Source organism: Erpetoichthys calabaricus, chromosome 11 (genome assembly GCF_900747795.2).
Source record: "Erpetoichthys calabaricus chromosome 11, fErpCal1.3, whole genome shotgun sequence".
NCBI classification, from domain to species: domain Eukaryota; kingdom Metazoa; phylum Chordata; class Cladistia; order Polypteriformes; family Polypteridae; genus Erpetoichthys; species Erpetoichthys calabaricus.
In genome coordinates, this window is record NC_041404.2 from 41,634,167 (window position 1) to 41,652,952 (window position 18,786).

The following is an 18,786-nucleotide window of genomic DNA, read 5'->3' on the forward strand; positions in this document are numbered from 1 at the left end:
TTCCATTTAGTTTTGTGCTTTACAATTATGGCAATCATTTTTTTACTGTGACACCCATTCCCAAACAATCGTCTAGAACGGGGTCCTCAACTCTGGTCCTGGAGGACCACCATGGCTGCAGGTTTTCATTCTAACCCTTTTCTTAATGAGTGACCTGTTTTTACTGCTAATTAACTTCTTTGAACTAATTTTAATTGACTTGTTCTTAAAGACTCAGACCCCTGAATTGTTTCTTTTTCCTTAATTAGCAGCCAAACAATAATGAGATACAAAATGAGCCAAAACAACTGGTGTCCATCATACAATATCTGAAAATAAAGAAAGATGAAGGTCTCATGAATGTCGATCTGCTCAGGTACCCAAAACATTTCAATAGTGCTCTTAGAAAGAGAAAATCAACAATTTCAGAAATGTCTGATAATGCACCATGAGAGCTGCAAGAAACCACAGAATTAAAGAACGTTTTAATTAACAACAAGAATTGGCACCTCATTATGCAGCTGGTTGGAGTGAAATTGGTTGGAGTTTGAGGCCCTCACTTAGTTGGTCTTCTGTTGGCACACTCACTTCACGTTTCATTTCCGTTTGGGTGCCATTTAAGGAAAGAAATGAAGCAATTCAGAGGAATGATGAAGAAATTCAGGGGAACAAATCGTAAACAAGCAATTCAATTAAAATGAATTCACAAGAAGTTAATTAGCAGCACAAACAGGGCACTCATTAAAAAAAGAGTTAGAATGAAAACCTGCAGCCATGGTGGTCCTCCGAGCCCTGCTCTAGACTAATGTTTACTTGATTATGTTGACCTCTTTTGTAAGTTGCTTTTGATAAAAAGACAAGTGGATGTAAAAGTGAAAAAATACAGGTTGTGCCGATGATGTATAATTTGCACACATTTCCAAAATTAGTAAATATTCAGCTTACCAAAACACTGTCACCCAATATGAATATATTAGCTGAAGTGCTGCAGTATATAAAGCCAACAGTGAGAAAAGATGTGGTTTTGACCTTAATTAAAAATATTTCAGCATGCTAGTCATCTCTTTCTAAAGATACAATTTTAAGTTGCTATTAGTTCTGTATCCAGAATTGGTGCCTGGCCTTTCCCCAATTCTCCCACGGTAGGCTCCAACCCTCTGCAACCCTGAATTGGATTAAGTGGATATGTTATGTATCAATTTTGTAGGCAGACTTTTCAGAAACCAGCAAATACCCAGTTTTACCACATGGAGGCAACATTGGTATTAAAGAGCAGAAAAAACAATGAAAAGAATGTAAGCAAATGCTTTATTGCTTTTTTTTTTTTTAAATCTTTAATTTCTGACAAATACTTTGTGAACATGCTTTTTTTCCACTACAGGGTCACACAGAGCAGAAGGCTTTCCCTTGAACACTACTTGTTATGTAGTAACCCAACCTGAATGGGATGCCAGTTCATCACAGGGCATACTCACTCCTCTTTTTTGTATTTTCTTGGGGATGTACGCTCCTTGAAATGTATGTTCTTGTCAGCACAAAAAACCTACACCTCTAAACTGGAAGAACAAGAATACTAAAAATTAGATAAAACAGCACTTAGCTTGATTTGTAATGCTGAATAAACTTCCTAAAACAAACATTTGTTGAAGTACAGGAGTCTCAGCCTTCAGCTGTGACTAGGTGGCTTGGTTTAAGGAAAAGTCAAAAGGTTTAATGACCTGATTAATTCCAACAAAACAACTGCCAGCGAGCAGCAGGTTGAGGTGGATGCTGTCTGTATCGTCTTATTCAAATATTATTGACAAGAATTACTAAACAATAGTTAGCCTAATTACATCATATACAATATGGTGACAGCTATTAAGTGGAAACATGAAAAATAGTTTTCAAAATATTGCACGAAGTCTTCTTAATCATAGTTTTTACTTCACACATAAGTTATGACCTTCTTTAATTGGAAGAAGCTATACCATGCATCAGACTGTGAAAGGTTATAAGGCAGATGCAAAACACTAATGGACATTACATAGATTCACACATTGCCTCTTTTTGCAGGATGTGATTGGTTGTTGTCAACTATTTGACACAGACTCGGTGCACAAAGTTTATACATTTTTACTGATGATTTCAGTCAGAACATTCTGCTTTTTCTGGCGATCAGGCAGACACATTAACTCGCTTGACTAAGTTATGTAGACACACTTCTTGTTTCTTTTGCAGAGGCAATTTGCAAAAGCAAAGCATTTATTTTTACATGGATTATACATTTCAGTAGTCCCTAATAAAGAAAAGATTCCACCCACGCAGCCAGTATGGCTGAAGATTGAGTAGTTCAACTGACTCCCCCCCATAACCCTCAAGCAAAAACATTTCACATTTATTTAATGCAAGCCAAATATTAATCTGTAAACACAGGAATAAAAAAAGATGTTATGCCAATGTTTGAGCATTAAAACAAATTACTTTCAAAACAAGTTAAAATATTTTGAACCAATGCTTTTATGATCTATCTAGTTCATTTTGCTTATACATATTAGTTGCGGCTCATATCACAAATGGACCATTCAAAAAAAATGCCTGTGTATGGCAATGTCCTAAGTCCTACTGTTGAGAGAACTTCTAGAAGTAGTATGTTATATATTTATTTGAACTAGTTTAGTAAAAGTGGTAAGGTGGTGTAGTGTAAGTATTGTTGCCTCACACTAAAGAGACCAGGGTTGTTGTTCTAGGTCCTCCCTGCGTGGAGTTGGTATGATCTCCCTCTGTTTTTCTGGGTTTCCTCTGGGTGTTGCAGTTTTCTCTCACAGTACAAAGACACAGACAGGTTAGGTAGATTGGTGAGGGTAAACTGGCCCTAGTATGTATGTTCACCCTGCGATGGACAAGTCCTCTGTACAGGGACTGTTTATGCCTTGCACCCTCTGGTTGCTGGGATAGGCCTGAGATTCCCCATGACCTTTACTCACAATAAAGAAAGTTTAGAAGATGGACAGATAGTTTTCTTATATATGGGGTATATGTTTTTCATGCTACTCATTTGTGAAATTAGGATGGACTATATAAAGACTTTGAATTGACAACCAGTAGTACACTCATAAGTTAAAAAAAAAAATTAAACCAAATTTTACAGAAGTATAGTATCTAAGAAGTTAAAAATTGAAACAGTACTTACCCTTGAAATACTGTATTTAATAATAACCTCTTTCTGTACTATTTGTTTACCAAATTAAAAATCATACTTGCATCTAATAAATTAAAGTTATCAAAACAATTCAGTTGCTGTTTATGCGCAAGTTATCATAAAGTATAAAAGACAATCTCTTTAATCTTACTTTAAGCAAAGAAATTAATCCAGTAACTCCTACAGTCATACTTTACATGTTTCAAGACTCGGTGATTCAGCAGTTGCTCTTCCACTCCCACATATCAGCAGTGTACATATTTTGTTAATAAAGTTACAGAGGTTTCTGTAATAACCATTTAAAATGACCAAGGATACGCTAAGGGAGTTACAGTTAGGACACTGAAGGAATGGCAGCTGTCAATGAGGCTTTGCAGTCATACTGTATGTGAATAATAAAATAAAAATCAGTTATTTCAAGCAGAAATATCTATTAGCCTTAATAATAATATCTTTGTTGTATTTTTAAATCTATTTAATGGTATCTTGTAGAAAAGTGATCAATTTCTGTCAGAAATATAAAAAGTTCTGGGTTATCTGGGGTGAACTTCTCCAGGCTGGTGGTAAAGCTGTCCTCCTGGCATTGCAAGTAATCTTTGCTTCCATTTGGGGGACAGGCATCATCCTAACTGACTGGAAAATGGGTCTTGTTGTCACTACTTGGAAAGGGGAAGGGTGATCATTTGAATTGTGGCAACTACAGGGAGATAATACTGCTCACCTACCAGCAACTAGAGCAGTCTGGATTTACGGCTAAGAAATCTATCATCGACCACATTTTGGTACTGAGGGATCTAATGAAGCGCAAACATAAATATCAGCAAAGTTTCTTTGCAGCCTTTGTTGATTTTTGTGAAGCGTTCGACTCAGTTGATCGAGCTGCCCTGTGGGACATCCCAAGACTTAGCGGGATCCCTTCAAGGTTGTTAGGTATCATGGCCGGCCTGTATACTGGTACTATGAGTGCTAGACAGAGTGGAGGCAGAACCTCTGCATTTTTCCCAGTTGATTCTGGGGTTCGTCAGGGGTGTGTTTTTGCTCCTCCTCTGTTCAATGCTTGCAAGGACTGGGTGTTGGGCAAGACTGTGGGGTCCAGCAGCTGTGGGGCATCTTTTGGTAAAGAAAGATCAACTGATCTTGACATTACTGACAATGCTGTGATCTTCACAGAGTCAATGAAGGCTCTGATCGGGGCTCTCATGAGACTGAGCGAGGAGTCTTGAGTGTGTGGGCTTGCAAGTTTTATGGATAAAAACCAAGATCCAGGCCTTTAATGACCTCTTAGGCACGGCCATCAGCAGTGTGTCTGTCTGTGGAGAAAGTGTCAACTTACCTCGGCAGTGACATTCATGTCTCTGGTGACTCTTCCTATGAAGTCAGTAGACGAATTGGGAGGGCATGGGGGGTCATGAGGTCGCTGGAAATGGGTGTGTAGCGCTTCCGATATCTATGCAAAAGGACGAAGGTCCAAGTCTTTAGATTCCTGGTGTTTCCTGTCTTGTAATATGGTTGCGAGACATGGACGCTAACCAGTGACCCGAAACAAAGACTGGACTCCTTACATAATGTATCTCTTCAGAGAATCCTTGGGTACCGCCAGTTTGACTATGTGTCAAATGTGTGGATGCTCACGTTGTCCTGAAAGAGGCACATTACCTGCATTGTGAGGGAGCGTGAATTAAAGCACTATGGCCATGTAGTGCAATTCCCCGAGGGTGATCCGGTGTGCAGGATCCTCATTGTAGAGGATCCGAGTGGCTGGACTAGGCCAAGGGGACTCCCACCTAACACCTGGCTTTGGCAGATAGATGGTCATGTCCTAGAAGATAGAACTGGACTGTATGCCTGCCTGGGGGGTTGCCAACCAGGATCCCAAGCTGTTTCATCATGTGGTGGGGGCGGCAACACGCTGTACCAGTGCAAGCTCCCCAACCTGACCTGAATTGGGGTTGTTAAAACTTTTGACTGGTAATATACATTGACCATAGTTACAACCTAACTGGCTCATTACCCTGGGTTTGAATTCTGTACCCATGGCCACGTGGAGTTTGCACTCATTGCCCAGCTAGCATTTGCATATTTTCCCTGTGTTTGTGTAGGATTTTTCTCTCGCACTCCTAAAAGACATGATTCCAGATTGGTGCTATGTGAGTGGATGCATAAGAAGTTTTCTGACTTCCACACAGAATCTCCATGCAATCCTGACTGAGCAGTTTAAAAAATATTAGGCTGTATGTGGCAGGCAGTGTGACACTGTGATTATGCTATTAAATCTCAGTCTCTAAGGATGTGGGTTTAAATCCTGCTACTGACAGTGTGACTATGAGCAAGTCACTTCACCTACTTGTGTTCTAATTGGAAAAACAAAATAAATGTAACCAACTGTATTTCAAATGTCTTCCTGCATAAAGGCAAATCTATATATATAAAATTCTTTTCGCATTTGAAACAGAAAGTACGTATGACCACAGAGGAACAGGAAAAACATTCTTAATAAACCTGATTCTTGCCGAGAGAGCGAATGGTGACATAGCTCTGGCTGTAGCGTCATCGGGAATCGCTTCTACATTATTAGATGGAGGCCGTACAGCGCATTTGGCATTGCAATTACAATTAAACCTCGCTCATGACGAAAATCCAATTTACAACATACGCAAGGGCTCTGGAAAGGCAAAAAAGTCTTGCAACATTCAAAGATAATAGTTTGGGATGAATGCACCATGGCACATAAAAGAGCTTATGAAGCCTTGAACCGAACAATGCAAGATCTCAGAGATCCTAGCAAAATAATGGTAGGCACTGTTGTTTTACTTGCAGGAGATTTTCGTCAAACATTACCAGTTATTCCACGAGGGACACCAGCGGATGAACTTAACGCATGTTTAAAATCCATGCTTCTCCCACGGTCAGTTATATGTTGCGTGTTCTCGGGTGGGTACACCAAAAAAATTATAAATTTACTAGCCACGTGTTAAAGTTGTCTGTGAACGGCTCCCTGTTTAAACGCGGCTGCAGGCGTGAAATGGGCCCTTCGTTGCACAGCATTATGATTTTTCATTAGGGAAACAAAATTAGAAAAGAAAACCCTTGGACATTGATTCGATAGGAACGGCCTACTCGGAATCACTGTCCGAATAGTAATTATGTGGTGGTGTAGGAGCATTTCTGCTTCTCTCCGTTCACAGTCCATCTCGTTTTCACAACGCTGTCGTTTCCTCTCACGATCTCTTCTCAACCTTTCTCCAATCTCGCAGGTTGCTTTGTGGCAATCCAAAGAGTAAGGTAATATACACAGAGCAATGGTTATAAAAAGGGGACACATAGGTATCCAGGCTCTTTAAAGCATAAATAGGGATCACTTCACTGACATGTGAGCAAGCCACGGTACAACTGTGAGACGCGCAGCACTCGCCGGCTACAACATAACAATAATAATTTCCGGAACGTGCTGTTACGTTGTCATTCATTTTACCCACTGTCTTTCTTTCATTCATATGTTACTTAGGCACATACCTTTTATCTTCGGCAATCTCATTCTCTAACCAGGCCTCAGGAGCTAACCAGCGTAACACTGTCCACCACCCCTTTCGTTATTCCGGCACATTGTTGACATCCGTGAGTAACAACAACGTACTAAACTGGAAGGTGGTCTATGCATGCGTGGAATTCGCGGACAAACAAAGATCAAGATCCAAATGAAGATTATATATAAAGATTAGTTCATTTAAAGCACAACAATCTGTTTAGTTTGAATGTCTGTGTTTTGAGGTGTGACTGGAGTACTACAGTCTTCAGTAGTATAAGCCTGAAGGAGATTCTTAATGCAATGCCTATGTTTTAGCTGTCTCTCTACTGCCATCTAGTGCTTCTTCTTCTAATTCATTCGTGGACAAACAAAGATCAAGATCCAAATGAAGATTATATATAGAGATGCACATAATGGGCAAACAAAAAATGTATTATACCCGAAAGCACTACAGTAGTACTCAATGTATCTTTACTTCTTAAATGTTAATGTTTTACTGTTTAATAATTTATATGCTTCTTATATGTTGTTCAAATTCTTTTATCAAAATATTTTACTGTTTAATAATTTATATTTATATGAAATGTGCTTCTTATATATTACTTCATATTCTCATATGATAATGATGTTAATAATGTTTATATTGATTTCTATGTTATTGTAAATGCTCTTTATTTGTTGAAAAATAAAATTGGCAATTAACAAACTTGTTTTATAAATACTACAGTTTATTTTTTTCCCTTGCCCTCAGTGAGCGAAGCCACTGGGTAATCAGCTAGTAATTAAATAGAAGTAATATTAGGTTATAAAGTTTGTCCCTGCAAAAATGTTGAAAAGGTTTAATATATCTGCATATTATCCAGTGCAGGATTTACGTATAAGATACACAAGCTATAGCTTAGGGACCCCGCCTTCTTGGGGGCCCCCAAACAAATTGTCCGAGTGAGCAATTGTCATATATATTTAAATATACTACAGCATTATTTGTCCCAATCAGGCCCGGCCTTAGGCATAGGCGAAGTTGGCGACCGCCTAGCCCCGGATTGACTCCTTGGTCTAATTTTCACGCATTTCACAGAGCTTCCAGGGGGGCTCTGCCCCCCTCAGGGGGCCCCTGGACCCCCCTTTCGACTAGGGCCCCATAATACCTGACCGGGCCTGATATTATCAAAAATAAATGAAAAAAGAAAATAACAATAATATGTGGTTTACTTTTTTAAAATGGATGACATCTGTCTATTTAACGAACCAGTGTTTTTACACACGCAATAGCATTAAACAGGCCACCACAGATCAGAGGGTTTAGAAAATGGATGGATAAACAAAGTTTATGGTGAACTGTACACTCACACGTAATGAACCAGACTGGATTTTAAAATTAACCTTTCATCTTTTCACGACAGGAGTTCCTACGTTTGCGCTACGTGTATAACTTTAAGATAATATTAAAATATCTTATTTGTTATAATAAATATACGGCATACGGCCAACGTTGTTTCCTGTTTCCAACTCCACGTACGACATTCACTAACATTCTTAAGGCTGAATGACGCTTTAAGACAGAAAAGACACAAGTTCCTCCAGTAACGTTGCAAAATCATATATAAAAACATGACCTGTACAAATTTACTTGTTTACAGGGGCGATGGAAAATTCATGCTCTACTAGCTAAATGCAAAAAAATTGACAAATACTGCTTCCCGTTAGATAAGAAAACACAACTTTTACATCATTCGAAAGCAGTCCGGACAACAAAACCGCCGTTCTATTTGGCACAAAACGTATTAAGAAAGTAAAGCACCGAATGCTTATTTTTAAGTAGACACGTTTGAAGCCCAGGGATTGAGTTCGCGCATTTTGAGATTACCAACACAGACGCGCGCATAGCCTCGTCTCGCCTCACTTCAAGGGTGGCGCGCATGTGTGAAGACGGAAGTAGCTCCGGAAATAACTCTGATTGGTCAAGTCCTCACCGAAACTCATGACTGACAGCACAGGTAATGGCACACCAGTCAAATGTGAGTCTGTGCTCATATCCATATGTGTTATTGCAAGGTGCCTTTGCTCATAGTATCACAACAAACATTTTTCCCGAAGATCTATACATTAATAACTTGGTAACTGAAGCGCGATGTCGTCCACCGCTCCCACACGGAATGCCATGGAAGGGCGCCCTCCCCCGCGTGTTCAGGTGCCTCACGCCTTGGCCCCGCCCACTTGAAAAACCTGTCCCAGCAGGAAGCAGAGCGGCAGTGCGAGTGAGTGAGAGACGAGAGGATTATTAGAACTTACAATATGCCTCAGAAATGGAAAAGGCGACGGGAGGGCTAGTAAAGTAAATTTGGAGGCGAAACGACAACTGTGTGGATGTGCAATACGAATAACGCAGACGCCAACTTGTGGATTACAGATACACAAAGAGACAAAAAAGTGTTTCTCCGAATGCAGCAAAAGTTGAGAGACGCGAAAACTCGTCTGATCGAAAAACATCTGAGGAAAAAGTGAGACTACGAGTAAAGAATCACTTAGTTTCGAAAGCTGGATTTGCATTTTGGCCTTCATTATTTTTAAATTTCCCTCCCTTTTCGGTGAAGGCGGAGGAGGAAGGGGCTCTGAGTTTTGTGTTGCCCCACTGCCTGATCTCAGGCCTCTTCGTTACGGTAGTGGAGTTTTTGTCGGAGAGGGAAAGCAGGACAAGAGGGTGTATGTAAATGCCGTACACCTGGATGGACTTTTAAAGGAGACGCAGCTCCGAACAAGTTAAGTTTAATAGTCGTTTTTTATATGTGGTGACCCAGCCCAAAATAAAAGTGATCAAAATGGATTCGCAATACGGAACTTCAGCCTCAGCCGGAGTGCCAACGTCTAAAAGCACCAAGGACAAGAAGACGAAGAAGGCTTTGGAGGACGGAGATGGAAAGAAGAAGTTTGTATGTATACAGATTGCTTGACATTTTAATTTTTTTGTAACCTTACGTAGTTTTTTCAATGTGTGCGGAAACGGAGGCGGTGACAGCTACTCCCAAACTTCGCAGGTGTTCGAGCTAATTGTGTATTATTTACGTAGAAAGAAAAAAAAATCAGAAGCACTCTAATGATTAAACTCAGTTTGACTTTATCACTTGGACCCTTGATACCTGAACTAAGATAAGGAACAATAATTGTTGGTACTACTGGGATTTTAGATTGACATCAGCATTGTTCTGAACAGGTTGTAAAGAAGGCCAACTAAGTTCTGATCGACAGCCGCCATCCTCGTTTGCTAGATTTCAGTTAGTGCAATTATACAACAGATTTAGGTTCCCAAGGGTAAAGATCAACAGATTTAATAACTCTTATTTGTAGAGCTGTAAACATTTTGAATTCAGTTTTATGTAGGGATGCTGCTGAATTCTGAATTATTTTTCTGTGTGCTGTTTAAAGGTAGTCGTTCTTCGAGCTAATCTTGAGTGTGTGTAGTTATGATAACACTGGATGTTAGTTGTTGTGTCTTGGATTACTTTTCTTGTATCTGTGTAATAGAGCCTGTACTGTCCTGATGCAAAAACATTTCCCTCTGGAACAATAAAAGTCAACCTAACATAACTTTAGGTTTGAAACGCATAGTTAACTTACTGGGTGACAATAATTTCAGGAATGTAGTTCTTTGGTTACCAAATTGTACTTTCATTGATTTCACACTGGCCCTCATCAACCAACATTGAACCACCAGGTCCTCGCCCCTCCTGGCACTCCAGCTATTTGGCTAGTTCAGATAGTGGAGATCCAGTGCAGCATAGTATGCATATTTTCTGTTTAGTGCTAATCCACTTATCTGCCTACTTATTTTCACTATGTCATAGTACATATTTTTTTACTGATTTTCTTAGGAAGATCAAGCCTACATTCAATCCATTATAGTTGATTTTGCAGAAAAGCAGCTTATGTTTATTTTAAAATAGTGATATTACACTTACCTGGCATTTTGAATATGTTTTGTATTTTTTTCCCCTAACCTTTCAGTATTTTATATTCTATAAGAGTCTGAATATTCATTTATTTCTGTTTGTTTTGCCTTTTAATGTGGGTAGTGACATTATGGAATTTGCAAAACATAAAATAAGATGACAAAACATGACCAAAAATGTGTTTTGTGTACATAATAGTCAATAATAAACCATGACAGACACAAGGCATCCAAAGGGGGAGAGTTAGAAGGTCAATATTAAATGTCAAATTTTAAGCATTACAATATAATATAGGAGAGAAAAGGTAGGGCCTAAGATTCTTTCTCAGTATTGGGACTAAATAGCTTAATGAACCGATTTTTGTAAGCAGATTCTTACAGATGCTGGGCATTTCCAAAATGAATATGTCCATCAGAGTTTTCAGGGAAGCATTTACAGGCTAGTGTTTATTAAAGCTGAGTTAATTGTGGTTTTGGTTATTTCTGTCAGTTTACTTAAATGGCTGCATTTTACATGGAAAGATGGAATAATTGAGATCTGCTGACAATGGGGCATTTATTTCTTATATGAGTTTGTAGAAGATCACACAACCACTCCACTGTTATTCTAAGTATCCATGTAAGTGTCCACTTTCTAATCCACTGTAAAAGATACGCCCTTTGTCCACCTCTTGAACCCTCAGGTACCACTCCAGACACGTTGTAAAAGCACAAGACTTATTTATTTTCTTGTCTTCAGGTGCACAAAGCACTCTCCACACCACACTACTCATATAAATCACCAACTCTCTCAATAAACAAACCAATCCTCCTCGCCCAGACACTTCGCGCTCCTACCTCCCAGCTCTGCTCAGTGTCTGGGCTTTCCCATAGTCCTTTTATATCTCCCGACCCGGAAGTGGTTCCTTGCACAACCCACAAGTCCATTTCTTTCCGGGTCAGGGAAAACAGTCCTCTTCTTCACCCCGGGAGCACGTCGTTTCCTCTGGTCACGTGATGATGACGCACTCCCGGGTTATAGGGCACGCAAGAGCCCACTAGCCCCCCTACAGCGACTCCCGGTGGTCCCCAAGGTATCCAGCAGGGCTGTGTATAGAAACTACAAAGTCCATGAGGCCCTGCTGGAACTCGGGGCACCATCATGTGGTCCGGAGGGCTCCTCCTAGCGGCCTGGGTGTGGCGACTGGAGTCTGTAGCCGGTTGTCCATCACACCACTTAATGCTATGCATGAGAGCAGAACCCTATACTGCACTGGATATGGGAACCAATTGAGCGAGACCCATTTCATCACAGGGCACACACTGTATATGTATTTATGTTATGTAAAATGATGCTAAAAACGTGTTACTGATAATTTTGACTATTATAGGGCTCTGCATGTTGTTAGTTAACTGTGACATATTTCAAATGCCAAAGTTGTAGTGCCACTTTAAACCTCTTCATTAAGTGCACTGGTTATGCATATGGATGTTTCTTGCCACAGTTCAAATTTTAATATTTTTATAAATGGGCTTTATAGAAAATGAGCATTACCCAGAAACTTAATTTCTTTCCAAGTAATGGAACTTTTAGCAAATATTTAATAATAATGTATTACATTTATGTGAGTGGTTTTCAAGGTACTCAAAGTGCCTTTACACAGTGAGTGGGGAGCCACTTCAGCCACCACTAATGTGCAGGATCCACCTTAATAATGTGACAGCAGCCATTTTTTTCCAGTATGCTCATCGCACATTAACTGTTTGGTGGTGAAAGGGTGAGAGAGAGTTAGCCAATCAGAGACAGGGGGTGATTAGATGGCCAGAATGACTAGGCCATGGTGGACAATTTAACCAGGACATTGGGATACACCCTAGTCTCTACAAAGAATGCCCAGGGATCTTTAATGACCACAGAGAGTTTTCTGACTCATCAGAAGGAGGGTGCCATTTTTACACCACAGTGACCCCATCACTGCACCGGAGCATTGGAATCCACAATCTTCTTTTGGCCCCACCATTCTGGCCACACCAACACCTCTTCCGGCAGTAACCCAATCTTTATAACCTGTTCTGAAGTGCATGTGGTATTGCTTCTGGCTGTAATTATATTTGAATGTATGCCAGTACTGGTAGGGTAAACAATGTTAATTTTGTATTTAAAGGTCTTGAACTTTGCTCTTGGTACCACATGCTGCTGATTATCTGCACTAAGATTTTTATGTAGCACTTTTCACAATGAGAACCATCAGATGGCCTTTGAAAAGGAAACAACAATACAGTACAGCACACAAGGTGCATTACAAGATAATTCAAGACAAAGATAAATCACAGGGAACTCCTTACTGACTTCAATGTATTTGCCCATTTACAAAGCTGAAGAATTTTTTTCCTTTGATTATCTTTGGGCATTGGTATTTTATGAAGAACATGTTGTCTTAAGTCAACACAAGTTTATGGTATCTTCTTTGTTGCCCTATCTGTTCCAATTGAGAAGAGGTAGTAATTGTGTTTTCTTAACACTTTATCATTATTTGAATTATACTTGCAGACTGCAGCTCTTTTCCTATCTGTTTGCAGTGATTTGTTGGCTCTCATTCCTTCTGTGCTCATAAGTTGACACTACAGAATTACTGGTGAACTTTGTGTTGTACCTGTATTGATTTTTCTTGGTCTGTCTTCCAAATCTATTTTATACATGTAAGCATATGTAAACAAATTCAGGTGAAAATGGATGGTTTAAGAGAATGGTCTTGCTTCCTTCATTCCAAATCAAAAAGAAAATTGTCAAGCCTATTTATTATACATAAAAATGCACAGCCTCTTTCACAAAAATGTTTGCAACAGATATTGAATCCGTGCCCCTAGTATTACAGCTCCTTAGTGTATTTTCTTTTTGAAAGAAAAAAAATAGATTGTATTGTGGCACGATATATCCGAGTTCTGTGGTGGTTAAAGGAATTCATACCAGGTCTTATCTTTGTTTTCAATCACACACTTTATTTTTAAAATTTTGCACAGTGAAAAGAAAAGCAGGAGAAAACATTAATTTCACACCGACATGGCAAATGTAGAGACTTTTCTCCAAAAGCTGCCTTGTAGGTAACATACTGTATTTTCTAGCAGTAAGGGGCCATGTGTTGTGCTACATGCTCTCTCTAGGCGAACTAGACATAGAGTTCACACTTGTGGCCACACAAGATAGAAATCTAGTCCTTGTGCTTATGATACCCAATTTCCCCTTATTCTGGTGATGAATCTTTCATGTTTGAATACTGTCAACCCAGGAAGTGGCTAGGTTGCTACAGTTTGTGTAACATTGAATCCCAGTAAATTTGTAGGGTGAATTCTGGGGTCGCCTATTTCAGTAATAGTTTATCACAGTAACAATTACGTGTTCAGGAGTGACTATGCCAAGAAAGACTGTTTTTTCTGTATCCTGTATGAACAGAATGTTTTAGTATGGCAAACGCATCCAAGTTCATTTTGCCAAATTACTGTATTTGTTTGTTTATACAGTATTTGATTACATCTTGCCTGAAGAAGGGGCCTGAGTTGCCTTGAAAGCTTGCATATTGTAATCTTTTTAGTTAGCCAATAAAAGGTGTCATTTTGCTTGACTTTTCACTACATTCATAATGGCTAAAACGGTACAACACCCTAGTACTACTTTATACAATAAGGAAATTGCTTTCATATTAAAAAAGGAAGGGAGCTATTATAATGTAGTCAACACAGAAGGATCAGTAGATAAGAATGACAGGTAAATTAATTCATAACTAGTAGTTTGATTAAACAGAAATTCTGCTGTCTAAACAAGATACTGGTTTATTGGTATATGTCTAAAAGTAAACAGTAAATAGACCATCTCAAACATGCATGCAAGTTTCTGTGCAGCTTAAAATAGTTTGAAAATAATAAACCTTATTAAGGCTTACGAACAGAAATACTTAGGTAATTTTGCAGCCAGTTATGCGCATGATTACTCAAATCTTTTAGTTCCATTAAAACAGAATCCACATGTTTATTTAAATCCTAATTCAGTTAAGCAGATCACACTGAACAGTTTCAAACAGTTAAGACAACTTAAAAAGCAGGATACTTCATACTTTTAAGTTCATTTTTCTCCATAGAAAAACTTTTTGGCCAGGTATTGAATTCTCAAAGATGACAGTTGCAGCATGGAGCATCCAAATTTGATAGTACAGATATAGTGTGGTATTTATAATGTGTGGTATCGGATTGATATTGGTGATCATAACGCAGTTAACAGCAGTCATACAGGTTTCTTTTATTTCAAACAAATAACTAAGCCCAAATCCCATGCATTTGTCTTAAGTTAAAAATTAAGTATATTTGAACACTGGCTAGCATAACTGTTTTGCTGGACCTTATTAGTGGGTCGTGTTTTTTCCTGCTTTTTAAGAAAGTGTGTCTGGTGATGCAGTTGTGCAGGCTGAATAACTACTAAATAGATTATTAATGTATGTGTATTGATTTCTTTTCAAGTAGCTGTAAAATGAATGAATAAAGCACAGATGTCTAGAGCTGCATGTAAAGTACTTTACGCTAAATTTATCATAGCTTCTTAATAAATGGGGAAGTTGTCAGTAAGTGCAAATTGTAGTTTTTTGACTAATTTCTGGCTCCTTGTACATATTGCAGGGGCTCAAAAGCCTCTTAGCCAGCCATAATAAAGTTTTTTGTCCATAAACCCTATTCTGTATTTTGCATTATTCAACCCCCAATGTTTAATAAACTATCTTCACTAGAATGGAAGGAAAGTGAAGACAAAGGGCCACAGTTCTTCACAGGATACACATGTCGTGTAAGAGAGTGCATTTCAGAGAAAGATATACGGAAAATCCCAACGGATAGTGTAGCATAAAAAAAGGAATTCATAGATGCTATGAGTAATGAATCTGACACACTACACAACTTTTGCAGCGATTTTCAGCAATATCTTTCATTTACGTAATCTTAACGAATCACAGACAGTTAGGTTATGTGCCCATGACAATCAGTTTTAAAGTGTGACATTTCCAGTGATCCAGTCCTTGCCTTAAATTGTGGGTATAGGCTTCTGCATGTGTGATCGTTGACAACCAATAAATGCTCATCTGAAAGAACAGTGCATGTAGGATAGTCACAGGAAAAGAAGAAAACAAGGTGTTTTGGACCCCACAAACAGAAAAGTTATTTGTCTGTCCATACAGAGTCTCTCATTTGTTGTACTATAACAGGATGGAAAAAGGAAAAACAGGACAAGACTGTGGCTGATCTCCCCATTTGTACACCCATCAATGATGTCAGGCTGCTCGTCAGTTGGTTGTTGAATTGTGACAAAATTTTGAAACTTTAGAACTTTGAAATTGTGTTGAAAATTTGTTTGGCAATTACTGTATGTAATCCATCATTCCCTGCAATTCCTAGTTGTGTAGTGTGATATTCTCTAGCGACCAGCTGGACAATATCTAACACAAAATCATATACTGTTCTATAACTCTGGCCTATCCAGGTGGTTGAATTTCACATGGCCATACCACTCAAGTACCACCAATCACTCTGTTTTCACCTCCAGTCTCTGTCTGACTCTGTCTCAGTGGAGCGGAATAGTGGCTCTGAGGCTAGGGATCTTCAGGGGCAATTCAAAGGTTGTTGGTTCAAATCCCGTAATGCAAGAAGTGATTCCACTCCATTGGGCCCTTGAGCAAGGCCCTTAACCTACAATTGCTCCAGGGAAAACGTGGGGGCTGGTGGCAGGGTTGGCACCCCAGCCATCATAAAAAAACCTTGCACTGTTCCATTCCATCGGAACTAGTGTGGTGCTGAGGTGTCACCTGTTGTGTGGCTCCACTCCGATCCTAATCTGTAATCCTGAGGTGGTTTGTCATGTGGTGTGTGCGGCAATGTGCTGTATCAGCCAGTGCATGCTACTAACCTTTCTCTCTCTCTCTCTCTCTGGATTCTCCATAAAATGTATAATGGGTGGCCTTTAAACTTTTCTACTCATAGTTATCAAGCTCTTTATTAATGTTTTTGGATTGTCTTCATCCTTTCTTGCACATAAGGGCTCAAATTATCCTCTACTGCTTGTACTGGCTATTTACCAGTCATCCACAGCCTTACAGTATTTTTTATTTTTACTGCCCTCACTTTGTTTACTTCTTAGTTGCTATTTAGAGTAATATGGCAGAGCAACCCCTTTTTTCACACTGGCCACTGGTTTTCTTAAGATGTCTCTGATGGAACTATACTCTGTCACCTACTGTCCTGGATGGACTTTTTCTCTTGCCAATCCTATGTCACATAGACATCCCCTTACATAGAGAAAACATGATTGATATATTCGGCAAAGAAAAAGATCACTAAAATATTTGTTTATTCTTTTAGCAGTCTACTAAGTACCCTTGTTAATTCACAACTTTGAAAGCAATAAGTTTAAGGATATAGAGTTAATTAAAAAAATAATACCAAAAAAAAAATGCTTTTGCTAAACAAACAGTATGTTTAAACCTTTGGCATTCACCTCATTAATTGAAGTTTATTTTTGAGTGGAGCTACTTATATGATTTGCTGACCTTTTATTTATTCCTTTTGTCAGAACACCCTATCACCGTTCTTAAGTAAAACTAATTTTTTGAAAGTCTTTTATCATGTGCAGTCATATTGGCATTCGTTTTGAATTGTATTACCTGTTAATGAAGAGTACTGCCGTGGAGTAATCTATAAAACAAAGAATGCTTAAATGCTGAAAGACAGGGCAAAGATACCCAAAACCAATTGGTTGCTCAGTAATTTCATATGAATCTTACCCATCTCTCTTTCATAGAAATACAAGGTTATCGTCTTGTCAAAATGAAGGTTCTTTGTGTCAAGGCGACTTAGATTCTTATTTTTGATTGATGACAGAGTGTCATTCTCCTTTGACTAACAAATAGCTAGGTAGTTTGGGAGTTCTGTAACAATGGTCATGGGTTTGCTTATCTTGAGTCACTCTTTCTATCGGGCCTGTAAATGTTAAAAAAGAGTTTTGTGGGGTTCTTGCATCTGGGAAGAAAGGCATAATGGTGATAGTGGCTTTAATCACAAAAAGTGATGGAGGCCTTCAACATCGGCAGGAATGGGGATGTTGTTGAGCACCTACAGTACATGAACGATTCTAAATTTTAAGATCTGGTTTTAACCTGAAGTAATGTGAATCTGATATTTTTTTAAAACAGTTTTGATTGTCGTTACTGTAGCATTTTAATATTAAAGTGTTTTATACTGATTTTTTACTAAAGATAAGTATTTCATTCAATTTTGGATATCTGTAAGAGCCACCTTTATTAAGTCTTGAAATACTGATTGCATTATATAAGCATGAGACTGTGACTCCTTCATTTTGATATAGATGTTGCAGTATTTATATTGAAATTACTAATTCTAGGCAACCCTAGAGCAGGGTTATTCAATTACAAATTCATTTGGGCCAGATTTTCAAACCAAGAAATTTGGCTGAACCAGACATTTTCAGCAGCTGGTAAGCAGCAGGTAATAACAAATTTTAAACCAAATTAATGTATTATAATATTTATTAACTGTTTCCTTTTAAAATTTGCTCACATCTGACCCAGGCATATCTCAAACTGCATAAAATCAAAAAAGTGTACAGTATTAGCAGCAACATTTGTTCACGTTTTGAAATAAAATACATATGTTAGTCATATAAGACCCAGGCACATCACAAAGTGCATGTAACAGAATAAAAAAACTATCAAAGTTGTCAGTGCACAGACCCATAACAAGGAATAACACTGACTAAAACACATGAATACAACGTGCACTGCACACTTTGGGAACCTAGGTTTGTTTTAAATTGCCACATGTGTGAGTAGCAGTCCATTTTTTATAAACAAAAAGTTGTAGGTATGCATATGTTGCATTTGGATCAAGTTTGAGATCTGTGAAGGTATATAGAGACTGAAAGCCCTAGGGCTACGTGTTTTGTTATTTGGTGAAAAAACATAATCTTTAAAATTTGAAGCTGACAAATCATCAAGTATAATAATAATAATATCTTACCTTTAAAGCGCTTTACTTACTACTCAAAGTACTTTGCAAACTCCACGCAAGAAGGACCTGGGGTGCAAACAGATGATCTCCGTATTACAAGGCAGAGACACTTTCATT

At 38.6% G+C, this 18,786-nt stretch overlaps 1 protein-coding gene across 1 annotated transcript in view; it reads left to right on the forward strand.

Moving 5' to 3' along the window:
- Positions 1–8,908: 8,908 nt before the first annotated feature.
- Positions 8,909–18,786, forward strand: part of LOC114660354 (protein diaphanous homolog 1) — a 109,185-nt gene continuing 99,307 nt past the window's right edge. The window contains exon 1 of the mRNA XM_051933821.1: positions 8,909–9,616. Coding sequence (XP_051789781.1) covers positions 9,506–9,616 — 111 coding nt within the window. The 5' untranslated portion in view covers positions 8,909–9,505. The remainder of the gene's footprint in view (positions 9,617–18,786) is intronic.